This window comes from Simochromis diagramma, unplaced genomic scaffold (genome assembly GCF_900408965.1).
Source record: "Simochromis diagramma unplaced genomic scaffold, fSimDia1.1 OVJJ01000618.1, whole genome shotgun sequence".
Taxonomy (NCBI): domain Eukaryota; kingdom Metazoa; phylum Chordata; class Actinopteri; order Cichliformes; family Cichlidae; genus Simochromis; species Simochromis diagramma.
In genome coordinates this window covers 2,754,548-2,779,621 of record NW_024387423.1, presented here as the reverse complement: position 1 = coordinate 2,779,621, position 25,074 = coordinate 2,754,548, and the positions used below count along the sequence as shown (strand labels likewise).

General features: G+C 40.6%; 1 protein-coding gene across 4 annotated transcripts in view; it reads right to left on the bottom strand.

The window, feature by feature from the left end:
- Positions 1–7,752: 7,752 nt before the first annotated feature.
- The window catches only part of ptprub (protein tyrosine phosphatase receptor type Ub), a 190,084-nt gene continuing 172,762 nt past the window's right edge, over positions 7,753–25,074 (bottom strand). For 3 of the 4 annotated variants that reach the window (XM_040012818.1, XM_040012819.1, XM_040012820.1), the window contains 6 exons: positions 24,763–24,912; positions 21,588–21,902; positions 18,993–19,118; positions 16,973–17,130; positions 10,412–10,547; positions 7,753–10,307 (listed from right to left, as the gene is read on the bottom strand). In XM_040012818.1, coding sequence (XP_039868752.1) covers positions 10,245–10,307; positions 10,412–10,547; positions 16,973–17,130; positions 18,993–19,118; positions 21,588–21,902; positions 24,763–24,912 — 948 coding nt within the window. In that variant the 3' untranslated portion in view covers positions 7,753–10,244. The remainder of the gene's footprint in view (positions 10,308–10,411; positions 10,548–16,972; positions 17,131–18,992; positions 19,119–21,587; positions 21,903–24,762; positions 24,913–25,074) is intronic. The other variant, XM_040012822.1, reaches the window with a different exon arrangement.

Sequence of the window (25,074 nt, the reverse complement as noted above, 5' to 3'; positions counted from 1 at the left end):
AACCGGTGAGATGCAGAGAGGATGAGGAAAGCACAAGAGGGCTAAAAAGGAAGGGAACAGATGGTGGGAGAGAAAGTTGAGGACGCTTAAAAAATAGACAAGAGGACAAAAAAGGAAATTGCAAGTGCAAGAGTGAAATTGATAAAAGGCTGCAAAAGCTGATCATTTTTTTAAAAAAGACAGAGTTAGATAGTCAAATGTAGTGAAACCGGGGCCATGCATTATTCTGTTATTATCCTGTCTGACGCAGTATCCAAAGATTTTTTTTTCTTGAGGTGCAGGCAAGCAGTCCAACCTGTGGAATGAAATATTAAAGAGCTCGTATCTGCATGCATGTAGATCCCTGGGTTCAGTCTACATGACATGACAGCATAATCCCCAGTGCTCTGAGGTTCAGGCACAGCATTAAACGAAGAAGCCATGCAGAGCGATGAAGAGAAATAGTTCCTTCTTCCCTTTAATTAGGTTTGAAGGTTGTGAAAGACCAGAACATGACACTGACAGTTACTCTCTGTGGGCAAAAGCCAAGACCTGGAGACCAATTTGTAGCCAAGTCATTCAGTACTACTGTCTTACTGACCTGCACAGGGATGGGAAGACGGTGGTAATAAGAGAAAAGCAAATTGTCAGATTTTATTAAATAAGCAATTTGTGCAAAATGTTCAACAAGTTTAAATAAAGTATTAACCCAGCAACTGCTAAAAGTAATAGTTTCACTTTTGGAAATTATGCTTTTGATAGGGTTTGGATACTAATGGCAGCTAGCTAGCTTAGCTTAAGGACAGGATCTTTCTGAAGTTTGGCTTTTACCAGAAGGCTGGAAATCAAAATTGCTTCATCTAAAAATATGACTGTTTATAGTTTTTAATTAACTATTATGTTATTTTGTTACCTTGCTTGCAGCAATGACAGCATTACTTATTGCTAACAGTTAGCCGATTTCAGTTCGTGCATCGGGAGGAGGAATATAGCAGAGTGATTTTGAGTAGATTAGATATTGTCATTACTTTTTTAATGCGCAAAAGAATAAGAGTGTGACAGTAAAGTCCAAACTGCCTCCATGACAGCCGACAATTGCATTATTCTGCTTGCACAACTTTGGCTTTTTTGGCCAAGAACACAAAGTTGAGTGTATGCTGACCTCAAACCTGCAGCCAGAGCCTAAACTTCAAAAGGTCACAAAGGCATCGATGAGCAGTCAAGCTAACAGCATTGTGGCCTCCATTTCTGTTCATGCTTCTGTAGTAGAATCTCTGTGGTGATCGACAGAGTCGAGATACTTTGGTTTTCAACTTTGCTTTACCTTCATACTCATCCAACTTGCAGACCACCACAGCAGATATTTTAAAAAGATTGAATGTGTGCAGATGCGTTGGACTGCAGCCTCAGATTTATAATGTCAGCTGGTAATTATGTGACAACGCATTTAAGATCAAGTTACACAGAAACATGAAAGTAATGTCAGTGTAACAAATTACTTTCTGCCTGGAGCAAAAAGTTACATTATACAAAAATTTACTTTAAAATAAGTTGTTTTGTTTTTTTACAAAAAAGGGGAACAAAGTAATGAGTAATAAATTACTTTTTTGACAACCCCAACACTGTTCTAGACAACATGTGCTTCATCTTTGTACAGAAAATACATAGTTATGTTTAACGTTTAGCTCAGTGTGTGTTTTTCTGTATGTGTGTAATATACAGAAAACAATCCTCTCTATAAAAAAAAAGAGCATGCAGGCAGTGTGGGAGTGCGCAACTATTCTCCACAGGATAAGGTGCTAAATGAAATGTAGACATTGTGAATGACGCTACATAGGTGTGAAAGACAAAGTACTCTGGGAAGTAATAGCGTTCTGGGCCATGTTTCCATTCAGGATGCAGACAACATTTTTTCACATAGCATGGCATTACTCAGCCCTGGCAGAAAGAAGATCAGTTGCCGCTATGGGGCTTCGTGAACCGGTGAACGTAGGGCTCCAGGGATGACAGAGTGGGGGAAGACTGGGGTTAATGCGGCCTGCAGTCGGGGATGTCTGGTGTGGAACAGAGATGGGAGAGCAGAGGACAACTGTGTTCTCCCTGAGGTTAATATAGTATTATCAGCTGCACAACTGTCCTCTCTTAGCCGCATCTATTTCAACAACTGCTGGAGGAAAGAAGGGGGCAGGAGGCGGGGGGATGAAGACAGAGAAAGATAAGAGAAGAAGCGACAAGAGAGAGAAGAAGGGCAAAAAAGGATGAGTGAGAAAAAAAACTTAGAAAACAAAGACAAAATAGATATTCTCAAGAGTGGACAGGAAAGTTTGAAGGCCTTGAAAGTTGATAACAGATTTAATTCTTCTCATATTATTTAATTTTAATGGCATAAAAAACACCATAAAACCCCAAAACAATAAAACGAAAACAAAACAAAAACACTAAGATGTCAAAAAATAGGAAGGTAGAAATCAAATCTAATCATTCTCAACGGGGGACATGTAATATGCAGGAGCTCCTGTGCCTGAATATGTTTTATAACTTAAAAGCAATAAAAGGTAATTCCATACTTTATTGACTTGAGTATACTCCCAGTGTTTGTTCCCTGCCTTTAGATGAAATCACAAAGACTCCTGCTCTTTCTTTAAGTTTGTCAAGGATCACAATGGAGTATGATTGATGCTAGTCGTCGCTTGTGGCCCCATTTTTCTGCTCTAAATAAACTGAAGGATAAATCCAGTTGCTAAGCCAGTCCCTCTAAGGGCTGACCTTTTGATAAGCTCATCTCTCAAATTTATAGCAGCTCGGAGAAGCATTATTGCCACAACCTAGAAATGGCTCATGTTGACATAAGATCGTTTACAAGCTTCTCCCCAGAAACCTCAAGGCTCAACATCTCTATGTGTGTACTAACAACGAGAGATTATCCTTGGAGCAAAATAACTTCAGCCTCTGCTTCACCTGAGATTGTGTTGTTATCGAGAGAGTGCGCGGTGGCAGAGACGGATTTTGTGTACACAATCCTGATATTTCATCACCACAACTTCCCAAACTTTTTTTTTTTTTGTCTCTCTCTGGATTATCCAACTTCTCTATCGCCTGCCGTGTTCATCCCCCTCCTCCAGCTTAATTCAGCTGTTGAACTCAACCCCACAAATGACACAAGTCAGAGGATCCAAAGTTAAAGGTGGCCGGTGTTGGTGGTGGCGGCAAGCTACTGTTGTGCTACCCAACAGCGAAAGGCGAGCGTGATAAAGAGGAAAGGGACGGCTGAATCACTCATGTGTCCTCTGATTCTGGTTATCTGTCTCAGGCTCCTTGTTTGCTTGCATGATCCAGGCTGGAACCATCAGAAGCTTCCTCTCTTCCCCTTGTTCATGTCAACCATGACTTTCACTGAACTCGGAGCACACTGTTGAGATAAGGACTCCAATCAGACTGACTGTGGCAATGGAACCGGTGAGAAAACATGGTGGACGGAGCCATCTGGCTGGCTCTTCTCGCTGTCCTCGCTCTGCTGAGCACAAAGCTGAACCACCTGTCTTGTCTGCTGCACTCTATAGCAGAAGCCGAGTACCACCAGGATGGTAGAACAAGATAGTGTGGATATGGTGTGTGTTTGTTTAGTTGTGTGTTTATAGTATAAAAAAAATGCTCAGAAAGAGAAGAATGGCTTTACTCAGTGGATGGGACTTTGTTTAAGTCTCTATTGGTCCTAAGGAATCATATAATACATCCCCAGACATACACCAGATATTTATCCCACTTTCTAAAAGCCTGCAACTTTATTTTCATGCCATCTTCTCTATCGACTTATTGACTGAGGCTTGGGCAAGGTCACCCGCAGAAGCTTCTGTGACAATATTCTCCCAGAGAATATTGGATTTTATCTGCATCTATTAGCAAAGCATTTGGCATGAAAGAAGAATCATTAAACATTTAGTAAGATACACCACTGTGCTTTGAAGAATAGCATTCTGCCGATGTTAAAACCCGGATCATGTCTCTGTAGCTATTAGGCAACGAGTGAGCATGTTTTTGAGTCCCAGACATTGCTTCTTTTTACAGTTGCAAGACTGTAAAAGTCACAAAACTATGAATAATTTATATTTACTGTGCAAAAGGTCTTGTTTGGAAAATTGGAAATAGGTGCAGCAATTTACTGAAACATGCAACCATTTATGGAAATACAGTATATAAGGGGGGAAAATGGGGTTTGTACAGTTGCAATGACCTTGAAAATCGATATATGATACGACCACCTTCATTCTATTGTTTTGAACCTTCACACGACCTTTACTATCTCAGACAAGCTTTCTTGTAGTTTAAGTAGTCTTCAGGAATACTTCATCAAATCTCTTGAAGGACACTGAAGCTATTCCTTGGATGTTGGCTGCCTCTGTGCTCTCTGTCAAGATGATTTGGACTCTGTCTTTATAGGTATTAATAGAGTAATAACACTGCATTAACATTGTGTTTGGGATCATTTTCATGCTGATAAATGAAGTCACTGCCATCTAGATGCTTTTCTGATTGCATGCTGGATCTACGTTCCTTTTCGGCAACGAGTTTGACAAGATTCCCAACACCAACGTTTGGAATACAGCCATACACCATGACAGAGCCTCCACCATGTTTTACTGATGGATGTAAACACTGACCTCCTCTGTATATGTTGATGATAATTTGAACCAAAAGTTTCAAATTTTACAATAAGACCTGTTGCTACTTATTTTCAGTGCAGCTCTTGTGTAATGTGGCATACTGCACCTGCTTCCCTTCCTTAAGAATGGATTTCTAATGAGCAGATGGATAAACTCAAGGACCTGATGCATACTCTGGTCTTTACTGGTATGCTTTAGATACTAAAGCTATCTGCTGCATATTGTTTATATGCTGTGGATAGTTTTTTAGCCATGCACCTTCTTCCTTTGTCCTCCATTTGTCCAGTTTTCTCACATTTTTAAGGACAAACTGAACACCATGCTTTTAACTAATAGCACTTTTCGAATCACCTTATAAGTGCAAATAAAAATTTTTTATATTATACGTTTATGTTAAACTCTGTTATATTTGGTGTAATACAAGGATTGGACTAAAAATGAGTGAAAAGGTGGCCAACTTTAAAAGAAAACCTGAATGAATATTGCTTAAGACCACTTAAAAGTAACAGCTTGGCTCCTTGGAAGCAAAATATAAAAATATGAGGGGGACACTCAAGACTTTGCACAATATTGTATTGTCTATCCAAATACCTTGAAGTAGATTTGTTTTAAAACTTCCATTAACAATAACATTAATCATACCTGATCAAATTACTAGATAATTTTTCAGCTTTCTCCGTTATATCAGCCAATAACAGAAGCTGTCGGAAGTCACAGCCGTTTTATAGAAAGATATCCGAGTGTATGTGGTGAGACTCAACAGGGAGACTGAGGAGAAGCCGACATCTATCGAGCCCATCAGTGACAGAATATAAGACAGGATGCTCCAAAGAGAGAGAAAAGACAAAGCCCTGTTGGATCCTGGCAAAGTGATAAGTGCCTTGACCACGACAGTCATTACACCATCAGAATTAAATGATAAGATTCCAATTACCAGCTAATTTAAACCGCCGGTCAAATATGAGAAATAAAAGATGGAAAAAAGGATTTTATGTTGTAATGGCTTTCTGCAGGTGAAAAGGGAAATTGAGAAAATCTTGCAGATATTAAATAGGGTTGTATAAATGACCTGTCTCCATAAAAATAGCTCATTGCCTCATTAATCTACAAGGTATTCCTGCCCTTTTCACCAACATGACTAGTGGAAAAGTACCAACTTAGGAATACTTAAATATACCGACACACTCCTTTAAAGTTTGTTTTTGCAGCTTAATCAATCTATGAGAAAATAAAGGCAAGTCTGCACAGCCTACATTGTCCTCATCCGAACAGTAGGGGGTCTTGTACTCTAATTAATCTGACTAGTCTCTCTGCTGAAGACTGGATCAGTTTGCAGGACTGCTGCATTATTCAACGTAGCCACGGGGTAAGAGAGGAAGTCTGTGGTCTGGAGTCACCTTACTCTGAGCTAAGGAGCAATGCAAGAGATGGAGAAAACGATGAGGAAAATACATTGAAAGTAATGGAAAATGAGCAGGGTGTGGCGGAGGGGTATGATTAAAAGAGATAAGGAAAAGAAACAGGGTGAGGGATCAGAAAGGCGGGTCAGATCAAATGGTCAATGCGGTTCAAGGTGACGGGAAAATGTTAAAAGATCACATCCGCATGAGAAACCGCAGGTGGGTCAGAGGGGATATAGACAGAAAGTCCATCTTTTGCCATCAGGTCTGTGCTTCTGCTGACAATCTGATCATGAAACCACGTTGTGTGTAGAGATGGACCGATCCGATATTACGTATCGGTCCGATACTGACCTAAATTACTGGATCGGATATCGGAGAAAAATAAAAAATGTAATCCGATCCATTAAATACCACGAAAGCACCTCACAAAACTTGCAACACACCGTAACTTACCTCAGAACGTTAGCACGTCGGAGCAGTATGCATCACATGATAGAGCGGCTGTGGCATGCGGGACCTGTCGGTGGTCTGGATAGCGTGTGGAGCTTCACTAGCAACCCGGCATTTCATCTCCGACAAAGTTATCCCCGAGAGAAGTAAAGCAAGTGTGTAAGTCCATCTCTGAATGTTTGTAAAGCATTCCTGCGTTAAGCTTAACAAGCGACTGCCTCTTCTTGCTGCTACTTCAATCATGAAACTGCTTAACGATCAGCTGATCGGCTTTTCTGTTGCGAGTCCGTCTCTGTTGTTTGTTTTTGGCCCACTTTGCACCAGAAAGAGGAAACCAGCGGATAAACAACAGCAGCACGTTTAAGCTTGATAAGCTGTTGTTAGAATTTATTTAATATTACTTTCTACTCGAGGATCTTTTTAAAAAAAGTTTAGCCAGGGGGGCCGATAGGGCATTAACAGGGAAAAGGGGGCACAAAGACATACTTTTCTTTCTTATTCTCATTTAAAATGTCTAGCTTTTAATAAATAATTATCTGACACCCAAAGTTTTAATTTGATGTAAAATGAATAGAAGTCAATTACTGTATATAGTAACTATTAAGTCTAATATATATACCCTAGTAAGCTATAGTACTTTTTCCTTTGGGAAGGTACCATCTGTGCAGTCTGCAATTTTGTTGAAGAAAGATGTTGAATCTATTTAATATTTCTTGAAAAATAATTGATTTCTGTGCATTTTTTTTCACACTGCATCAAATTAAGGTTGATTACGTCGATTAAGCATCATGAGTTGGAGCATGAGGGGTGGTTCCCCATTTTTTATTTATTTATTTTTGTTGTTGCTGGGAGTTGGAACCCTATTAGTTAGGTTGCTTAATATTTACGCTAAGTACTCTTTAAAATACCAGAATAGGGAGGATGGTGTAGGTTTAAGTTTATTAGATTGATCAGTATTGCTGAACTATGAAATATTTTTTTTTGCATACAGGTATAACAGAATAGCTTTAGTGTAGTTGTTGTTTTAAACTTGAGTATGAACTTATACAAAATGCAGCAAGATATTTAAAAAACAGTTTTGTTGATTAACAAACACTATATCGGATTCATATCGGTATCGGCAGATATCCAAATTTATGATATCGGTATCGGTATCGGACATAAAAAAGTGGTATCGTGCCATCTCTAGTTGTGTGTTGGGGTTTTTTAGCCGTGTATGCATTTGGTACAGAACATCCAATAAAGGCTGCGACAACGTCTTTTTTCCCCCCATTGTTCATTTATTGTTAATCGTTGGTATCGCTCAAAAGAAAGATCTTTCTACCCCGATATACATCTCTCTTCTTATTTTCTTTCATTAAATACACACCATGTCCCCACAAATACAATGATCAAAAACACAGTAGTCATGTACTGTTGGTTCATACAGAAAACAACAAGTGAAATCAAACGTCCTGTGTTGGCAGTTGTCACTCAGAAATAGTCATAATAAAAAGCTTTGGAATGGTAAAAGTATAATGCACTCACAGTCGTGGCTAAAGGTTGAAACAAATCATATGGATCGGGTTATTCTGAAATCACTGAAAAGAAAATGCAAAGCGTAACGAGCGCCCGAACACGCCTCATGAGCCGCTTCGCTCGCAGCGCTGGGATGAACGCTCGTCGTTAAAAGTTCTGACAAAAACTCACAAAATGCTCATTTACAGCAACATTCAGCTTTATGGTTATGTTGTGGTTACTTACTATACGTCTTTACTCTGGGCAAACATATAATATATTATTCACATAACATAATATACATCTGTATATACATATTCCTTCCACCCTTAACAAAAAAAGTGTCCAGGCACTTCCTTCAGCAATCTTTTGCCAGATCACTGACTACAATGTAGCTACCTCATTCTTCCTCCTCATCACAAACAAGCTGCTCTATTTGAGAATCTGTGGGAGTCTGGTGATGTTTGTATACTGTTAGATTGCTCACATATTCTGGTTATCCCACCTGAACCAGAGTGTGAGCTGCAAACTAGCAGCAGGGTTGCCTTTCTCAGCTTCTGCAGGCTTCAAGCTGTCTCTCCTTGTTCATTAGGATATGTCCTGGAGTGATACCTTTACCACCCTCCCTGAAAACCTCTACTTAAAGGAGTCTCGGGAAATGTGTTGGGGCATAACATATTTTAAAAGGCCTATGTTTTAAAATATCTCTAATGGAGCTTATTAGAGATATTTTTGTGGCTATAACGCAAAAGTGATTTAAAAAAAAAATAAATAAATCTCTTCCTCTGTGTAATGGGGTTTTTGCAAGAGCATGTTTCAAAGTTGTCTCTGATCATTATGTGTATCACAAATCCCAACCTGACTGCTTCTTACATTGATTCAGGCATGAAGAGTTCCAGTGCTCTCCAGGCCCTGGCCAACAGCTGAAAAAGAGTGGATTTTGTTTATCCATCAACTCTGCGGTAAGTCAGCAGCAGGGTATGTGGCCAACAGCTTCTTACTTTTACTACTTTTTTAAAACCACATTTCTGCAATCAAAAAAATATGTTCAGCAATGAGCGGTGACCCAAGATAGCACTCCCACCATCTACCCCATCTTAGTGCCCCCTACCCCCGGTTTTCTTTTTGCTTTTCTTAGACTTTTTTTGTTTTTACAGCACAACCAAACGCCTCGGACAATGAATGAGTAGAAGAGGTGCAGACTGAGACCTGTGTGACCGCACCAGTTCAGACACTTCACCACAGCATTAATGGCGCATCATTTTTCACACCAACACTGTGGCATCTCGATGCCTTTCAAACAGCTTTCGCCATCCTCTCCTTTTGCTGTCTCCGGTGAGTATAAAGTACAAACAATCACTTCGGAGCGAGAACATTAGCTGATGCAGTACATAGTGTTTGTTTGTAGGCATATATCAAGATGAAGCAATAGAACAAAGCAAAGGATTCAAGTCAGTCAGTGGGATTGGCACCGTGACAGTAACGAGACAGGAATCTCCCTCGGTGGCACCAGGCTCAGTGCCAGTAACGCCCACCTGTAGCACACATGGTAATCCAGCACAAACATTATGGAAAAATACAACACATTGCACTACTGTACAGTTTCTGCATCAATACTGTTGAATACTGGGCTGGTCTGCTTTACAATGTAGGTCTCTTAAAATCTCTTGTTCTTGTGTTCTACCCCAGGTGAAAAACTTTATCGATTTATTTGGTGGTTTCAATAAATCTGTCCTATCATTAGAGAATAAGGCAGTTTATGGTATGGTAGATAAGTCATGCCACGAGCACAGTGGACCGTTATTTTATGTAGCTCTTCCACGTTTAAATAATGCTGCTGTAACTCCAGAATTAGATCCAGCGTCTTCGGTTTGTACGAATGAAATGATGAAACACAGCCAAGGTGACCCTTGCTTTGAAGAGACAGGTCCACATTGCAGCTCCAAATATTGTTTTGCTGCTACAGAAACCCTTAGCACATACAAGATGTAGTCCAAGAGGCAAATAGGACCGAGAAAAGCACAAAAAAAAAAATATCAAAAGAGATAAACATCACCAACAAGGAGGAAATCACAGCTGTACATTAAAGGTTAAAAGTCAGAACCTTGACCATGTTTTTTTTCTTTGCTCTCCTTCCTCTGCAGTCCTTTCAAAGCCAACTTCACAGGTCCAAACATTTAAGTAGATGGGGGGTCACCAGGTGACCTTTGTCTCCAGCGCGTGGGAATTTGCTGCTGTCGTAAACGTTTAGTTGCTATCTGCCTTCAAAGCAGTCCAAGTACTCAAGGACAAGGTCATAGCAAAATCGATACTGGTCCTAAAGAAACAAAAAGGAAAAACACAAAACTAGAGTCAAAAATCTCAAATTTATTGAATTTGGGTTTTTTCAGTGAATTTACAGACTAGACTAAACTTCCATACCAGAGACTCGACCATGTTGGGTTTGCAGTTGCGTAGAGTTTTGACAGCATAGAATACGTCTACCATGTTCTGATACTGGATCATCTCGATGAGGATGTTGCAGGCACAGAAGGTCCCACTACGGCCACCACCATTGCTGTGGAAGAGAATACATTGTCTAATAACTATTACACAGTACAGGCATAAATCAATGCTGCTACTGTACCTATCCACAGGTATTCATGTGTATATGGACAGGACTCAATGCTCTCTGCCAGATCTGTTCAATCACTTCATGATTTGGACTAGTTAGCTAATTAGAGAAGTTACACAATGCAAACACTGCAGATACTAAGGTAATGAGAGATGATGAACACATGGATCCTTTGCTGCTCATTCCTCCTTTTGAAAGGCAAAGCCATGAATGTACACAAGCAGCATAGCAGCCCTCTCTGGCTGCGCTGATTAAAGCTGTGCTTGTGGATATGGTTAATGTTCAGATGTTACATTTATGGTTCAGTCCATAGTGCTATGGATAGATGCTGCTGTAACTCCTCTTTACTGCTCTAATGGACATTACCCAGAAAGCTCTGCTACAGTTTATGTCAGAGATAACAGTAGCAATTTTAGAGACTTCAGTACAATAGCACAAACAATCATAAAGAGTCAAAGCCGGACAAAACAAACCAAAAACAAGAAGCATCTGACAAAAAGCATAACCAGGCTAATCTACAGCAGTGTTTCCTTTCTTCCATTTATCTATTCATCTTCTACAGCTTATCCAGGGTCGGGTCACAGCCAAGTCCAGACCTCCTTCTCCAACTTCGCCAACTCCTCCAGCTTATCCAGTCAACGTAAAGACGTAAACACCCTGACAAGCTGAAGATGCAAACTCGCCGCATGTTCCGGGCCTATCCAGAAAACCCAGCCAAGGAAACATCCTAATCAGATGCCTGAGCCACCTTGTTTGGATCAGCTCTACTCTGAGTTCCTCTTCTGAGCACAGCCACCGTTTGAAGAAAGGGTTTGTTTCTGCAGTGTCATTCTGTCATCACTCAGAACTTTGTGATAAGAGGTGAACATAGGGATGTAGAATAACCAGTAAATTGATAGCGATGTTATTATAGACGTGTCAGCATCACTGCAGATGCTGCACCAGTCTGTCTGTTCACTCTTTCACTCCCCTCCCCTAACTCATTAACAAAAGCAGCTTGTCCCTCAGACTAGAAGGTGCTAATGCTCATTCTGACCACTGCACAACTGTGAGCTGCTCCAGTGCAAGCAGGAAGTCACCACCTGGTGATGGCAAAGGAACCACATCATCTGCAAAAAACAGCGATAAGACTCTGAGAGTGACATCCTTCTAGCACTTGGCTCCAGTCACCATAAGTGGTCAAATACCTTCTCCAAGTCCACAAACCACATCTACACTGGCGGCTCAAACACCCAAACATACTGAAATATTTGTATAGCGCTTTACTAGTCCCTAAGGACCCCAAAGCGCTTTACACAACCAGCCACCCATTCACACACACATTCACACACTGGTGAAGGCAAGCTACATTGTAGCCACAGCCACCCTGGGGCGCACTGACAGAGGCGAGGCTGGATGAAAACCACATTGTTCCTCCTTAATCCAAGGTTTGACCAACACAGAGTTATCATAGTTTTGTAGTTTTTAGTTTGTTTTTATTTTTATTTCATTTTTAGTTTAGGTACAGTTAGTTTTTAGAGCTGGTTCTCTTATTTCAGTTTAGTTTTTCAGTTTTTATTAGTTTCAGTCTTTTAAATTATTATTGCATGAAAGGCATATGTCTGAGGTAAGAGTTAGGAAAATCATAACTGGTATTACAAAAACAAAAAATCCAAGCAGTTGACTCCTTGTCTTGTCGACATCCAAAGTCTCAATAAGCACATTATCTATGACTCATCAGGCAAAACTAACAAATATTCCAACTAATCATATAACCTCCATTTTATTTTATTTTATTTTTTTTCATTTTTCAAAGTCTAGTTTTTATTTTACTGAAATATTTTTTCACATCTGGTTTCAGTTTTTAGTTTAGTTTTAGTTACCCATTATAACGTTGGACCAACTGGCACATTTATTCTCAATCTAGCGTTTCCCAGGGTGTGAATAAATATGGAGAGATAAGAACATCACCCTCGAAGTAAAACTCACGGCTTTTGCATGCAGCACACATTTCAGTTTTCTTCTACTTGGACGCTCACAGCTGACCTATAAAGGAAGTTCAGTGCAATGCTTATAAAAATGCACGGCATCAATGACTCTGTCGAGGCAGTACAAAAGATTATAATATAAAACACAGTGTTGATAATATCCAAAGATGGTTTGGGGTTGCCTCTGGCACAAAACAAGTGCAGGCTAAAAACTGTCTGAGATGGTAAGAGCTGGCCACTCATGTGCCTGCTGTGCTGCCCTGTTACTAATGTCGTGATAATGAAAGCAAAGATCCTTCAGTACATACATGACCACCAACGCAATTGCAGTGTCAGGTCATGCAATCATTTAATGATCCCAGCAGCTGTCTCAATTAATACTAGCTGCTGATGGTAAGACGACTGGTTGATTTAGTTCATCAAGATATTATTTCTTTCTCCAAAAGGTACAGATTGTTCCTGAGCACAGGTAAAGGTGCCTGTGGTCAAAGCAGCCACAGTCTATTTATAATACATACTATATCATACAATATATGGTCCAGAGGGAATGGAAAAACTTAATTAAAGTTAATGCAAGCTGACGAGTGTGAGGGGAAAATAACAAATGGGCAGACAAACTATCAACACAGAAATTTCTACCATGACCCTTCTGGGGCTGTGTAACATTACCATTGCATAATCCTGATATTTAGTAGGTGTTAGCAGTTTCGTGTAATATTTTATTTGAGTTAATAAAAAAGCTAAAGTTTGTTTTTCTTGTGTCAAAGAAAAGAAACATAATACTAAATAAGAAGGTGTATAACTGTATAACAGACTGGGTTGGAATCAGTAGTGAGCAAAGAATAGGTGGTTTTTGGGAAGAATACAAGTCAGAGTTGCTTTGGGTCATCGTGGCTCAAGAGTTGGGAGTTCGCCTTGTAATCGGAAGGTTGCCGGTTCGAGCCCCGGCTTGGACAGTCTCGGTCGTTGTGTCCTTGGGCAAGACACTTCACCCGTTGCCTATACTGGTGGTGGTCAGAGGACCCGGTGGCGCCAGTGTCCGGCAGCCTCGCCTCTGTCAGTGCGCCCCAGGGTGGCTGTGGCTACAATGTAGCTTGCCATCACCAGTGTGTGAATGTGTGCGTGAATGGGTGGCTGGTTGTGTAAAGCGCTTTGGGGTCCTTAGGGACTAGTAAAGCGCTATACAAATACAGGCCATTAACCATTTACCGTGGTGCAGTATTTTCTTTCTAAACTACCGGTTTATGTTAGGAGTAGGAGGCCCAAGTGAACGTAAAACATGAAATGAGAGCATTATCGAAGAATAAAAAGAGGCTTCATGGCTGTTTTCGCTCATGGGACACTACTGCATAATTTAACGAAGTGTATGCCATGAAATAAACATTTCTTGAAATGGAATATAAAAATTTGGCAAGTGATTGACAAAAAAAGTTCAAGCCTTCTTCATTAATGCATCAAATTAGTTTGATCCTTTGATATAATTTGCAACCTATAATATATACTTAGTCATGCTATTAGTGCAGCACTGTGTGCAGTCAAACTGACCACATTAGCTCAGACTGAAATACAGCACCAATAAATGGTTGGATATTTGTACATAAACATTTTTGATTCCCAAAAGGTATCTGATTGCCGTTGGTGGTCTACTTTTTCCCTTGCACCACTACGAGAGCGACATTTGTGATTCTGAGTGGAATGTTTCAACAGCTACCAAATGGATTGTCATTAAAGCAAGTGCCAACATTCAGGGTGCTTTTTTTCTTATCTGAAACCCTCAATAGGATAGTTTTAGTATATATAACATTTTCTAAGACTTTATATTTTGATGGTGATCACCCTCAAGTGCCCTGAGGCGACAGTTGTTGTGATTTGATGTTATATAAATAAAATTAATATTGAACTGATCACGGCTGATGTTACTGGCTAAACATCAGGATCATAGGAAGAATAAAACATAGATGCTGTTTCCTGGTCAAATGCAGAAGTGCCTGGAAGGTTTTATTCCATCCAAAAGAAACCAGAGGGCGATAGCTGTGGCTGCAAAATCACTCCCAGTCTCTTAGAAGTTGAGGCAAAAACAGCTTTCTGACTCAGCCTCTTTACACACTTTACTGCTGATTTTATGGTTTCAGTCCCTCATTTCGGGTCACACACAAAAAACCCTCACTGGCTAACAAGCTTCCGTCACAAGTCTTCAGCCCCACTGAGTGTGCATTTTAACATTTTGCAACCAAGAAGGTAATGGTGGAAAAATCCATCTCAAGACTTCAAAATGGGACTTTAGAAACGATGGTGATGTAATTGTAGCTACATCCATTTTTCATACTGTCTGTGATCAGCATGGGTTGATCTGATATCCTCGTGTTGGTGTAGTTCCCAGATCATCATACTAAATGTTGTTCCAGGATCAACATTGCAAGTGACCAATCAGAATGTTGTGACGTCATACTTTTGCGACTTCGGGAAAAACCGGCGTAAAACAAAAAACTGTACTTAAGCTGCGTGAAACCGCCTCTGTCCGCCGATCAACGGACCCTGACCCTAACCCTAACCGTAACCCTTTAATAAACAGTAAGCAGAATTGATATTGTCCTTGCAACATTGGAATTTCATAAATGCACGAATGGCTTGGCGCGCAAAGGAATAACGTCACAACAATGTGATTGGTCACTTGCAATGTTGAACCTGGAACAACATTTTCATGGTGGTCTGGGAACAACACCAACACGAGGATATCAGATCATCCGATCAGCATGTTAGCATTATCACGGTAAACGTGCTAGCATGCTTAGACTGTTAGCACCGCTTTAGACTAATACCTTTATTATGAGTTTAATTAACATATGGTGGGCAGTGGGTGCATGTGCAGTACTGTACAGAAGATCCATCCCCCATTTCTTTGTATTATGCTACAGGAGCAGTGATTTCTTGAAAGATGCAAACATAGATTGAAATACAGTGCATGAGGCAAAAACAGAGTTTTTACAGGCAGCTTGAAAGTCAGTATTTGCTACGACCTCCTTTATTCTTTAACACAGCCTGAACTTTCTTGGGTAGCTTTCTTGTAATTTCTGTAAGTAGTCAGGAATAGTTCTCCAGGCTTTTTGAAGAACATTCAAAGCTCTTTTTTGTGTTGATGTTGGCTGCCTTTTGTTCTGTTCTCCATCAAGATGATCCCACACTGCTTCCAGTGTGGGATCATTTCCAGGCTGGAAAATTAAGCTAGCAACAAAGTGCTAAAACATACAATTTAAATCTGGCATATTGACTCTTGGCTGAGTTGTCACACATAACAGTCAGAAAAAAAACTATTTATCTTACGAGACTACTTTAACAGATAACAAGATAAAAATCTGGATCCTTGGAAGCAAAATACAAGGAAATGATAGAAGGCTCAAGACTTTTCCGCAGTACGGCATATATATATTATCTATATGTACTCGTCTTATTTTTCCAGTATGAAATACATGTTTAACTGAATTCTGGAAAACAATAGTAGAAAACAAACAGTAATCTGATGACCCTGTATCTGAATTCCTATCTATCTCATAAAAACAGCATTTGTTTAAATTGAAACACAATATGAATATAAAATATTTATACAACATAAGAACAGCTATATGAGAAACACTGTAAGTAGTTTGAAATTGAGAAATAACACAATAGTGTGGCATTTTTGCCTTGTATACTCGCCCGGTCATCATAAATGTAAAACGCTATCAATAAGCTGATGAAGGACAAGCCACTTCCTCTCTCCTGAGACAAACGCAGCCAGGTGGGCCTGGGAGATTCTGCAGTGTATAGAAGCAATATTAAGGCAATCAATCGTCGTCAGTGCTCTGGCAGTGCTGGATTTAGTGTAGTGAGAACCATCGCATTCTGTATTAAGCTATAATTGATTTGATCTCCATAATCTCTTTCCTGGTTGTCGTGGGTAACACTGTGTGACAGCACTGAGTGATGTGCTTCTGGATGGGGGCGGTGGGGATGAGCGTGTGATGGGTTGGCAATGAGCTGGACGGCCCATTCATATTCATCAGCAGGGTGTGCTCTCCGGGGCTTTAGGACAACACAGACGCATATAACACCACTGACTTCACAGCACAGCACGGCGCAATTTGATTTTCTACAATATAAATACTGCCATGACAAATCACGCTGCATCTCATTGTGCCAAATCGCACATAACGACACAAAAACAAGGCAAGAATCGGTCGCCAATTTTACATTTCCTATGTTTTTTCATATACTTTTGCGACATCTCCCACCAAGAAAATGGTGTCGGCTTAAAATGCCTTCAAAATGTCTTCAACAGCAGCAAGAGCTTTTCAGAAATAGAATGGGCACATTACTGCCTTCTGTATCAATCTGCGTGACGCATGCTGCTAAAACATTACTCACAGGCAGTGCACAACTGTGCGTCCTTCTCCACACTCCCTTTGCCACTTGTGCACTTGAGCCAGCAGGTTGAGGAAAGCCTTCTTGGAGTCTGGAACGTCGCGATATGCCGACCAGCGCAGAAACTGGAACTGACACATCACCAGCTGGCCCTCTTGGAGCTTCAGATACAAGAGAAAGCACACAACACACATATCTGACACCATTGTTCTCTTTTGCTGAATATATGTATGCATGTGGCAAATAAATTGTTCTGGGTGTTTCTGTACATCTTGTGTGGTAGCCAGTTAGAAGCTACTTTTGAGTGCTCCCCAGGCTGTGTGTTGGCATTCGGCGCTGTGCTCACTCAGCAGCCTGACTTTGAGATATATGGGTCTGTGGGAGTAAGAGGGGCCCGCGCTGTGTCTGAAAGAGGTCCCTGTGTGTTCATAACCTTGTCCTGCAGAATCTCACCCAATACTTAAGGACCAGCGGAGAACTGTAAGTCATGCAAATTGGGCCGGCAAAGACACCGACGATGCATGGAGGAATTGCCTCAGTGGAAGCGGGATTTACACAGTGTGCTCTTTTTTGTACAAACCACATATCCGTACATATGCTTACAATGCACTTCCTTTGACTTTTACTCACTACCCTTGTATATCATTGTCAGGCAAAGGAAATCTACTCACTAATGCACAGAGAGGGGCTGAGTGAGGGAGAGGTGTGCGTTATTTTTGTGTGATTGTATTCCTTCCATGCTGTGTTAAGTTGCCCTCTCCCTGACTGTGATGTGCGCTGAGTAGAAAAGAGGTGCCATAGGTAGAGAGGGGAATGACGGGGGCGCAGTCGACACAGGAGGTGAGGATGCCAATCAAGACAGGAAGTTCTGGGCACCGCTTGTCGTGCTGCTTTTAATGGCATAGGGGAAACGCCTTGCATACAGATTTCTTTAGTAATTGGTTGATTTTGATCCTGAGCAGAATGCAAGCATGTGCGTATGTAAATTCCTGAGCATAAAACATGCATAACTACATATAAACAAACCAAACAGCCAACACAATGAAGTGAAAATGTTCTAGTCCTACATATAAAACACATTTGGGAATTCAGCTGAGGAAAGACCAAACTAACATTCCACTGTGCTTCCTCGACTATGACAGAACCACTGGTGCCTTCTTATTTTTTTTGTTTTTAGCCTATTTTCAGAGCTCTACCTAACGCTGCACTGTTTAAAAGGTGTGACGAGGTTTATGAGCAATTCAAAAGAAAATCTTCTTTGCTGCCGAAAAGAGTAGACGGCAACTGAAAATATGGCAGGCATCACAATGATGAAAGGTTCCTTTTTAGTATGCCAACGCGCGCATAAGAGAGGGAAGACACCTATCTAGGTAATAACAAGAAGAAATTGAAAAAGCGAAAGACTGACCTTTATGGCATGCATGTCAATGGCTTCCTCTTGCATGTTTTTCACGAAAAAGAAAATTCTTATAATAAAAATCATTCTCATGGGAATGTTTGATGGAAGCACTGGGGGCTCTGGTTCAATTTTCTGGACTGCTGAATATCAAAAGAATGTCCTTTGTAGTACGTATAATAAAGTCTATGAATAAAACTTCTACTCATCTGCCATTGTGCTCGATACAAATTTCCTGGCTCTCGTATAGAGTGTATTTTCTTAAGGGGACTTATTTGACAAACTCTTCTGTCCCATGAGGCGTAAACTAGTGAAGTGTTGCCGTGTTTGCATTAGTAACGCAAAAGCGCACACTATACGGAAATACAGTCTCATGTGAAACCCCGAGTTTCAGTTTGCATCCATAAAGGATATTGTAGAAAATGTTAGATGTATAACATTTATCTAAACCACCTGTAATACTTCTCTAGATTTTCAGGTGCACGTTAGAGGTGACGGCTCTGAAAGTACTGCAGGTAAAACCTCCCGCTCATACATTTCTAAAGCAGTTTAACTTAATATTTGTGAAATATCATTGAGCTCAATAAAATGTCCTGCGCTGGCTGTTTTGGGATGACAATGACTCACCCTCGTGACGTTCTTGACTCGAAATAGACGAGTTATGACGTCCTCGTCCGCTGACATAGACAGGAACTCCACTTCCATTGGCCCGTACTGCTGTAAACCAGGCTCCGGCCAGTACTGGACACATGGCTGCACAAACAACATGGGCAGAGACGAGTTCATTAGTGATTGAGCTTGAAAGAAAATGCATTTTTATGTAGCTGTGGCCATAATACTTGTTCTTAGAGCTCTGGATTATCAATTGCTGCTGGTGTTTATTAAAATAAAAGCAGCAGTTGGGTTACTGTGTGTTTTCATGGAATTTAAAAAGCCACACTAGTGTTAGCTAGAGAAGTTAGAGAAGCATTGCGAAGGGAGAGACCTAATGTGCTTTGAGAGATTTCAACAAGAGGGAGACAGAGCACCGCAGCCCCGCAAATGAACTCTATAACAGAGTTTATAACAAGATCTTGCAGTGGACATCTTAAAGTGGCTATAACTCAATTTTCAGACAAGACCCCACGGGCCGAAAGAAACGAGATGAAAACTTTTTAAAGGGGAGTGGATGAAAAGTGGGATTGAATAGGATCATTGCATTTGTTTTATTTTGTCTAGATTAGATAAGGTGCCGCAAAGAACAGCCATAAAAAACAGCACAGCACCTATTTTCCACTTAGCATGTGTAAACCAACAGTAAAGATGAAATATTCAGAACATTTATTAACATTTTAGCAATGCTCGTCACGGCTTTGGAGGTTATACTGATAGTTTAACGCTTGAGGACAGTTTTTACAAACTGCATTTGGTAGCTTTCACATTTAGTCATAAAAATAATAAGTATCTCTGTCTTAGCATATATATTTATAAATCCAGTATTGTTTGGGCTCTACTTTCTTCCTTCTTCAATTTTTTCCATCTTAGACCAAACGCCTGTTTTTCAAGGATCTGATGCACTGTAATACATATTTCACAAAGTTAATATTTAAAGACGGACTGAAAACCTTGTAAATCTAATGCCTAAAGGACAGAAAGGAGAATGCGTGAGCTATTATCTTCAGTGCCTTTGGCTTTTACAGGTGAACTCTGCAACTCACTCCTTATTCATGCCCATATTCATTATGCAAGACTGTAAATACAAGGTACTATGAGACTATACACAAGTACTTTAAATTGTCCTTCTAGCAGTACTAATAATAAATTGATGAAGGCCAGCGTTACTTTGTGTTGCAGACTTATGTATTTAAATTGTTTTTGACTCTTGTAGGCTGCATCCTTATTTTAGGACTGTTCTCACTTGTTTTGAATGCTTTCCCTTGGGCTACATTACTGGACTGCAAAGATTTCTTCTTCCTTTATTGCCAAACTGATGAGACCCAGTTGTACCTGTCCCGCAAGCTTAATTATTCAGCAACCTCGTTCTCTCTGCACAACTATTTATGTGCCATTAAGGACTGGAAGCTTGCCAATCTCCTTAAGCTTAATTCCAACAAAATGCAGTCAGGTTGTGCCAGCTTTTGGCTCTTTCACAGACTATGCGTTTCCTTCTGCTACAACTCGAGGAGTTACATTTGATCAGCTTCTCAGTCTGGTTTCCTATATTACTACCACAAGCTCATTAAATCCTGTTTCTTCCAGCTGACAAATGGCTTGAAGAGTGAAATCATTACTTTTCTTTAGGGACACAAAAGCAAACTACACGCTTCATGTTTGCTCGATGCTTATAATGATTTCTTATGTCGTAATCAGAAGAAACTATGTGAAAGATATGATTATGCATGACCACATGGAAAAGACAGGTCTGCTGGGGTAGAGAAATCCATAACTTTTCAGCATATTGTTGTTGTTGTTAATTAGCCTTCCGCGCTCCCCGTGGGTTCTGTTTTAAGACTTTAGAAAATGGCAATAACGTGTGGCAGTCACAGATCTTATCTGTTCAAATTCCATGACAGTTTATTTATTTTTTTTTTTTTGCCTAATGTCATCTTAAGCCCTTATTCACCTGCTCCAACCACATGAAATAGCTAGTGTTCAGGATTTAGCCTAGCAAAGACTTTAAAAGTCCTGAAGGCTAAAAAGGACAAGTTAATGACCACTAATCTCATGTTATGTTTCCACTAATTATTTTTAATATTGTTGGTTTAAAAATAATTTAAACCAAATTATTTTTTTAAAAAAATTATATGCTCATGAAAAAATGTGAGCTAGTTAAAAAAAATCTAAGATGTGGCTGGAGGGTAATGCAAGCCTATTCTTCAGAGATGTATCTTGAGAAGGGAAGGAAAAACTGGGGCGAGCGTTATCTAGTCATGCCTTGAGATCAATGTGGTCAGGGATCAAAGCCCAACAAAATGGCATGAAAGAACTAATCCCGAGCACAGTAAGATACAGAAACTGTACAGGCGGGGGATGTCAGGGAAAGTCTCGAATAAACTTCATACAACCCCAAGACTGAGAGTAAAAACTTGCACAGCAAACAGTGGCTCCTCTGTGTGTGTGCGTGCTCGCGTGCGTGTGTGTGTGTGTGTGTGTGTCAGATCTCAAATGTTTTAAGACATCTCTCTCTTTTTTCAGTGTCAACAAATCAATGGCAATAAAAAGTACCTAACACTTTGAACTTACCCAGGCAGAGTTTGACTGATTTAGCTGGTTGAGCATGACCACTGCCGTGCAGCCGTAGTCAAAAACCAGCCGCCAAAAATCGGCCGTGGTGCCCGGCAGAGGGTGAGGGGTCACAATGAAAGCAGCCTGCCGGTGGAAGCTGTCAGCGAGAGCAGCGTTGATGTAATTGTTACTCTCCCCTTCTGTCGTGACCAGGAACGCAAGGGCGCGATCGGGCGGGAGGACATCCATGCTGCGGTTCTTCTCTCGGTTTCTGGGTAAGAGAGCAATGCTGCACTCCTCCACATCCACGTGGGGAGTCACAGAGTTCAGCGTCTGAAAATGGAAATGTGTAAGAGGCCAGGTGAGAGGAAGGTGAGGATAAAGTGAAATTTGAGAAACCATTTAAAAGTGGAATATGTGAGGGGTGATGAGGCACCGCAGAGGAGTCTGAGATCTTAGGAAAGAGAAGGAGGTAGAAGAAGTGAACGAGACAGGAGGAGGGAGGACTGGAAAAAAGAGAATACAAAAAGACCAATGATGGTAATTGGTTTAGTCTTTGATACACTGAGCATCAGCAAACTAACTTAAAAGGAATAAAGCATAAGATTGGCAAACTGCGTAACAAAGCTGAGTGCAATAAAACAAATAAAAAAGAAATGTTGCATACTAATTATCCATAATGAATTTAATCATTATTACATTAAACAACTTGAAAAAAAATATTTGAATAATTAATGTATAGCATCAATAATAGATCTGTGACTTGCTGATCTCAGTGCTACCAATTGGCTGTTAGCCACAGGATGACAGAGTAAAAGGCAAACACAGCTCTTTGGTTGGTAGGGAGGCTTTTAGCATCAATGCCTGACAGAGAAGTTTACAGGATCAAAGCAGGGAGTGAAACACTTTCCTATATGAAAAGGTAACAGTTTGTTGCACCACCAACATTACTGCTCCCTACATACATCCATCATAATTTATACAATATGCATATTTTATGAGGATTAAATGGCACAAAATCATAAGGAGAAGCGCAAGTCTTTTTCGGAAGCACTTTGAAATGCTAAGTCACAGTGTGTGCTGGTTGAGCAGCGAGCGGCAGAGGAAGGTGAATGAAGCAGGTAGAGCGTTTTGGAACACAGCTGGCTCTCCTGTCTCCTAATCAAAACCTAATAAAATCTTCTGAGGGCACATTCCTTTAAACCACTCGAGGGGACATAAGTGGCAAAGAATAACAATGGAAACTAACATCATGTTTCATGTACGCACACATACATTATAGATGCAAACACGCCACACAGAGATATCTATTAGTCTGTTCCTTTATGCGCTCTTTGTCGAACTGATGTGTGCGCTACAAAGAGCATCTTCGTCTCTGCATGCGTGTCTGTGTTTTATTTGTTTTTCCCAAACAACCGTTCATCCTTTCTCCTTCATATCTGACAGGCGTGTTTGAAGTTGTTTGGATGAGCAGTTCACATATTTTGGTTAAAAGTTGACTGCATTTGAGATATTTATGGAACACCTGTGTGGTGTAGCTGCAATTACCGTGAATATATTCTCAACCTGTGGGAAACCACACAGTGGAATCCAGGCACACTGAAAACACCTGCTAAAATAGTCATGTGAAAAAGAAAGTTTTCACGGGACAGTGCTGTCCGATGAAATGCTAACTGCACCTTCCTGTTTCTTTAAGAATTAAGAGGGTAAGTAGCAGCCGGGTGCTGCTAATCATCTGCACTTGGCTAATTGATCATCAACAATCGTGAGCACCTGTAAAAGCACATGTTTTGGCTCTTTGGTGCTCTGGAGGGTTTAAGTGTGTTAACACCTGGGATGTCCCCTCTTTCCGAGAAGCAGACATCCCAGGAAAATTCACCCTACGGTCAGACCGTGCAGTGCTCAGAGAAACTGTAAAAGATCCAAAAGCTGCTTCTCAGACTCTGCAGTCCTCAGCTAGCATGTTAAATGTTAAAGTTCATGACAGTACAATTAGAAAAAGACTGAACAAGTATGACTTGCTTGGAAATGACCTAAATTTGAGTTCCATCTGAACAAACCACAAGATTTCTGGAACAATGTCCTTTGGACAGACCAAAGTGGAGATGTTTGACTATAACGCACAGCACAACGGCACAAACACCTCATACTAACTGTCACAGATGGAGGTAGAGGTGATGATTTGGGCTTGTTCTGCAGCCACAGGAGCTGGGCGCCCTGCGGTCATTGAGTTGACCGTGAGCTCCTCTTTGTACTAACGTATTCTAGACTTAAATGTTAGGCAATTTATTTGACAGCCAACGCTTGGTTGAAACTGGATCATGCAAAGCAGCAATTCTGTAACAGAATGCCCCCCCCCCCAAAAAAAAAAAAAAAAATCAGGGTGTTGCAATGATCCAAGGTCCAAACTTCCGGCTGATTGATGGTTTGATTGCTGTGGATAAATGAATGCCTGTAAACCTCAATGAAATAAAGTAATCTTATAATGACGAGTGGACTAACAAAGTCATGCAGAAAACAATTCAGCTTCATGTTATTGTTGCTGACGGTGCTTATTGAACCGTGAGATACACTATTTTCACATAACTAAAGTGGCCCAAATTTCTGTCTGTGATCGAGTTTTGTCTCCTCTCTCATGCTCATTTCTGTTTATTATCTGAGTTGTCTCTATGTTGGTCCTTTCTGTCTTCACTTTCACTTCACTCCCCCGAGAACATGGCTGGCTCTCCCTGAGCCTGCTGCAGCTGGAAGGACCGTTTGATCGTTGGTGTGCTCTCTCGAATATTCTGGGGCCTTTAGCTTACAATAAAAATCGCCTTGAGATGACTGTTGTTGTGAACTGGTGATATATGTTAAAAAAAAAGAACAAAAGAATTGAACTGAATTGAATCAACTGCCTGCAGGCGAGGGTGTTTAGGGAACACTGGTCACAGCCTGAATGTGAGATGCTGAGAGAGCACTGGAGTTAAAGCATTGGCAGACAGCCTGAAACTCACAACCTGTGAGATACATTTATCTTACTTTCAGCTAAAGAAAAGTAAGTGCATGTCCGGTGGCTGTGCTACTATCTGAATATCAGCCAAACAATATTAACTAAATTGAGCAAACCTACACTACATAACTACAAATGACTTCTAACTTGTACACAGTGGATCATTATCATGGCTCATTCTGACTTTGCAGCAACACTGACCTGAAACTCCTCTCGAAGCTGAGAGGAATTACTCTGAGAATCCACTCGCAGCATCTCTTTGTAAGTGACAGCAAACTCATTCACCAGGATGGCCGTCTCTCCGCACAGACACGCCTCTAGAATAGCATCATGGATGAAGATATACTGCTCCTGAAAAGACAGCAGGTGACATAATTTAGTTCATCGTTCAGGCTTTTGAATAACACATCAAAATATGTTATCTGAAGGTTGTAAGCAACCAGATGCTAAACACTACAAATGACGCAGGTTAAAACAGAAGCAGGTGAGAAACGTAAGTAAATAATCGAATAA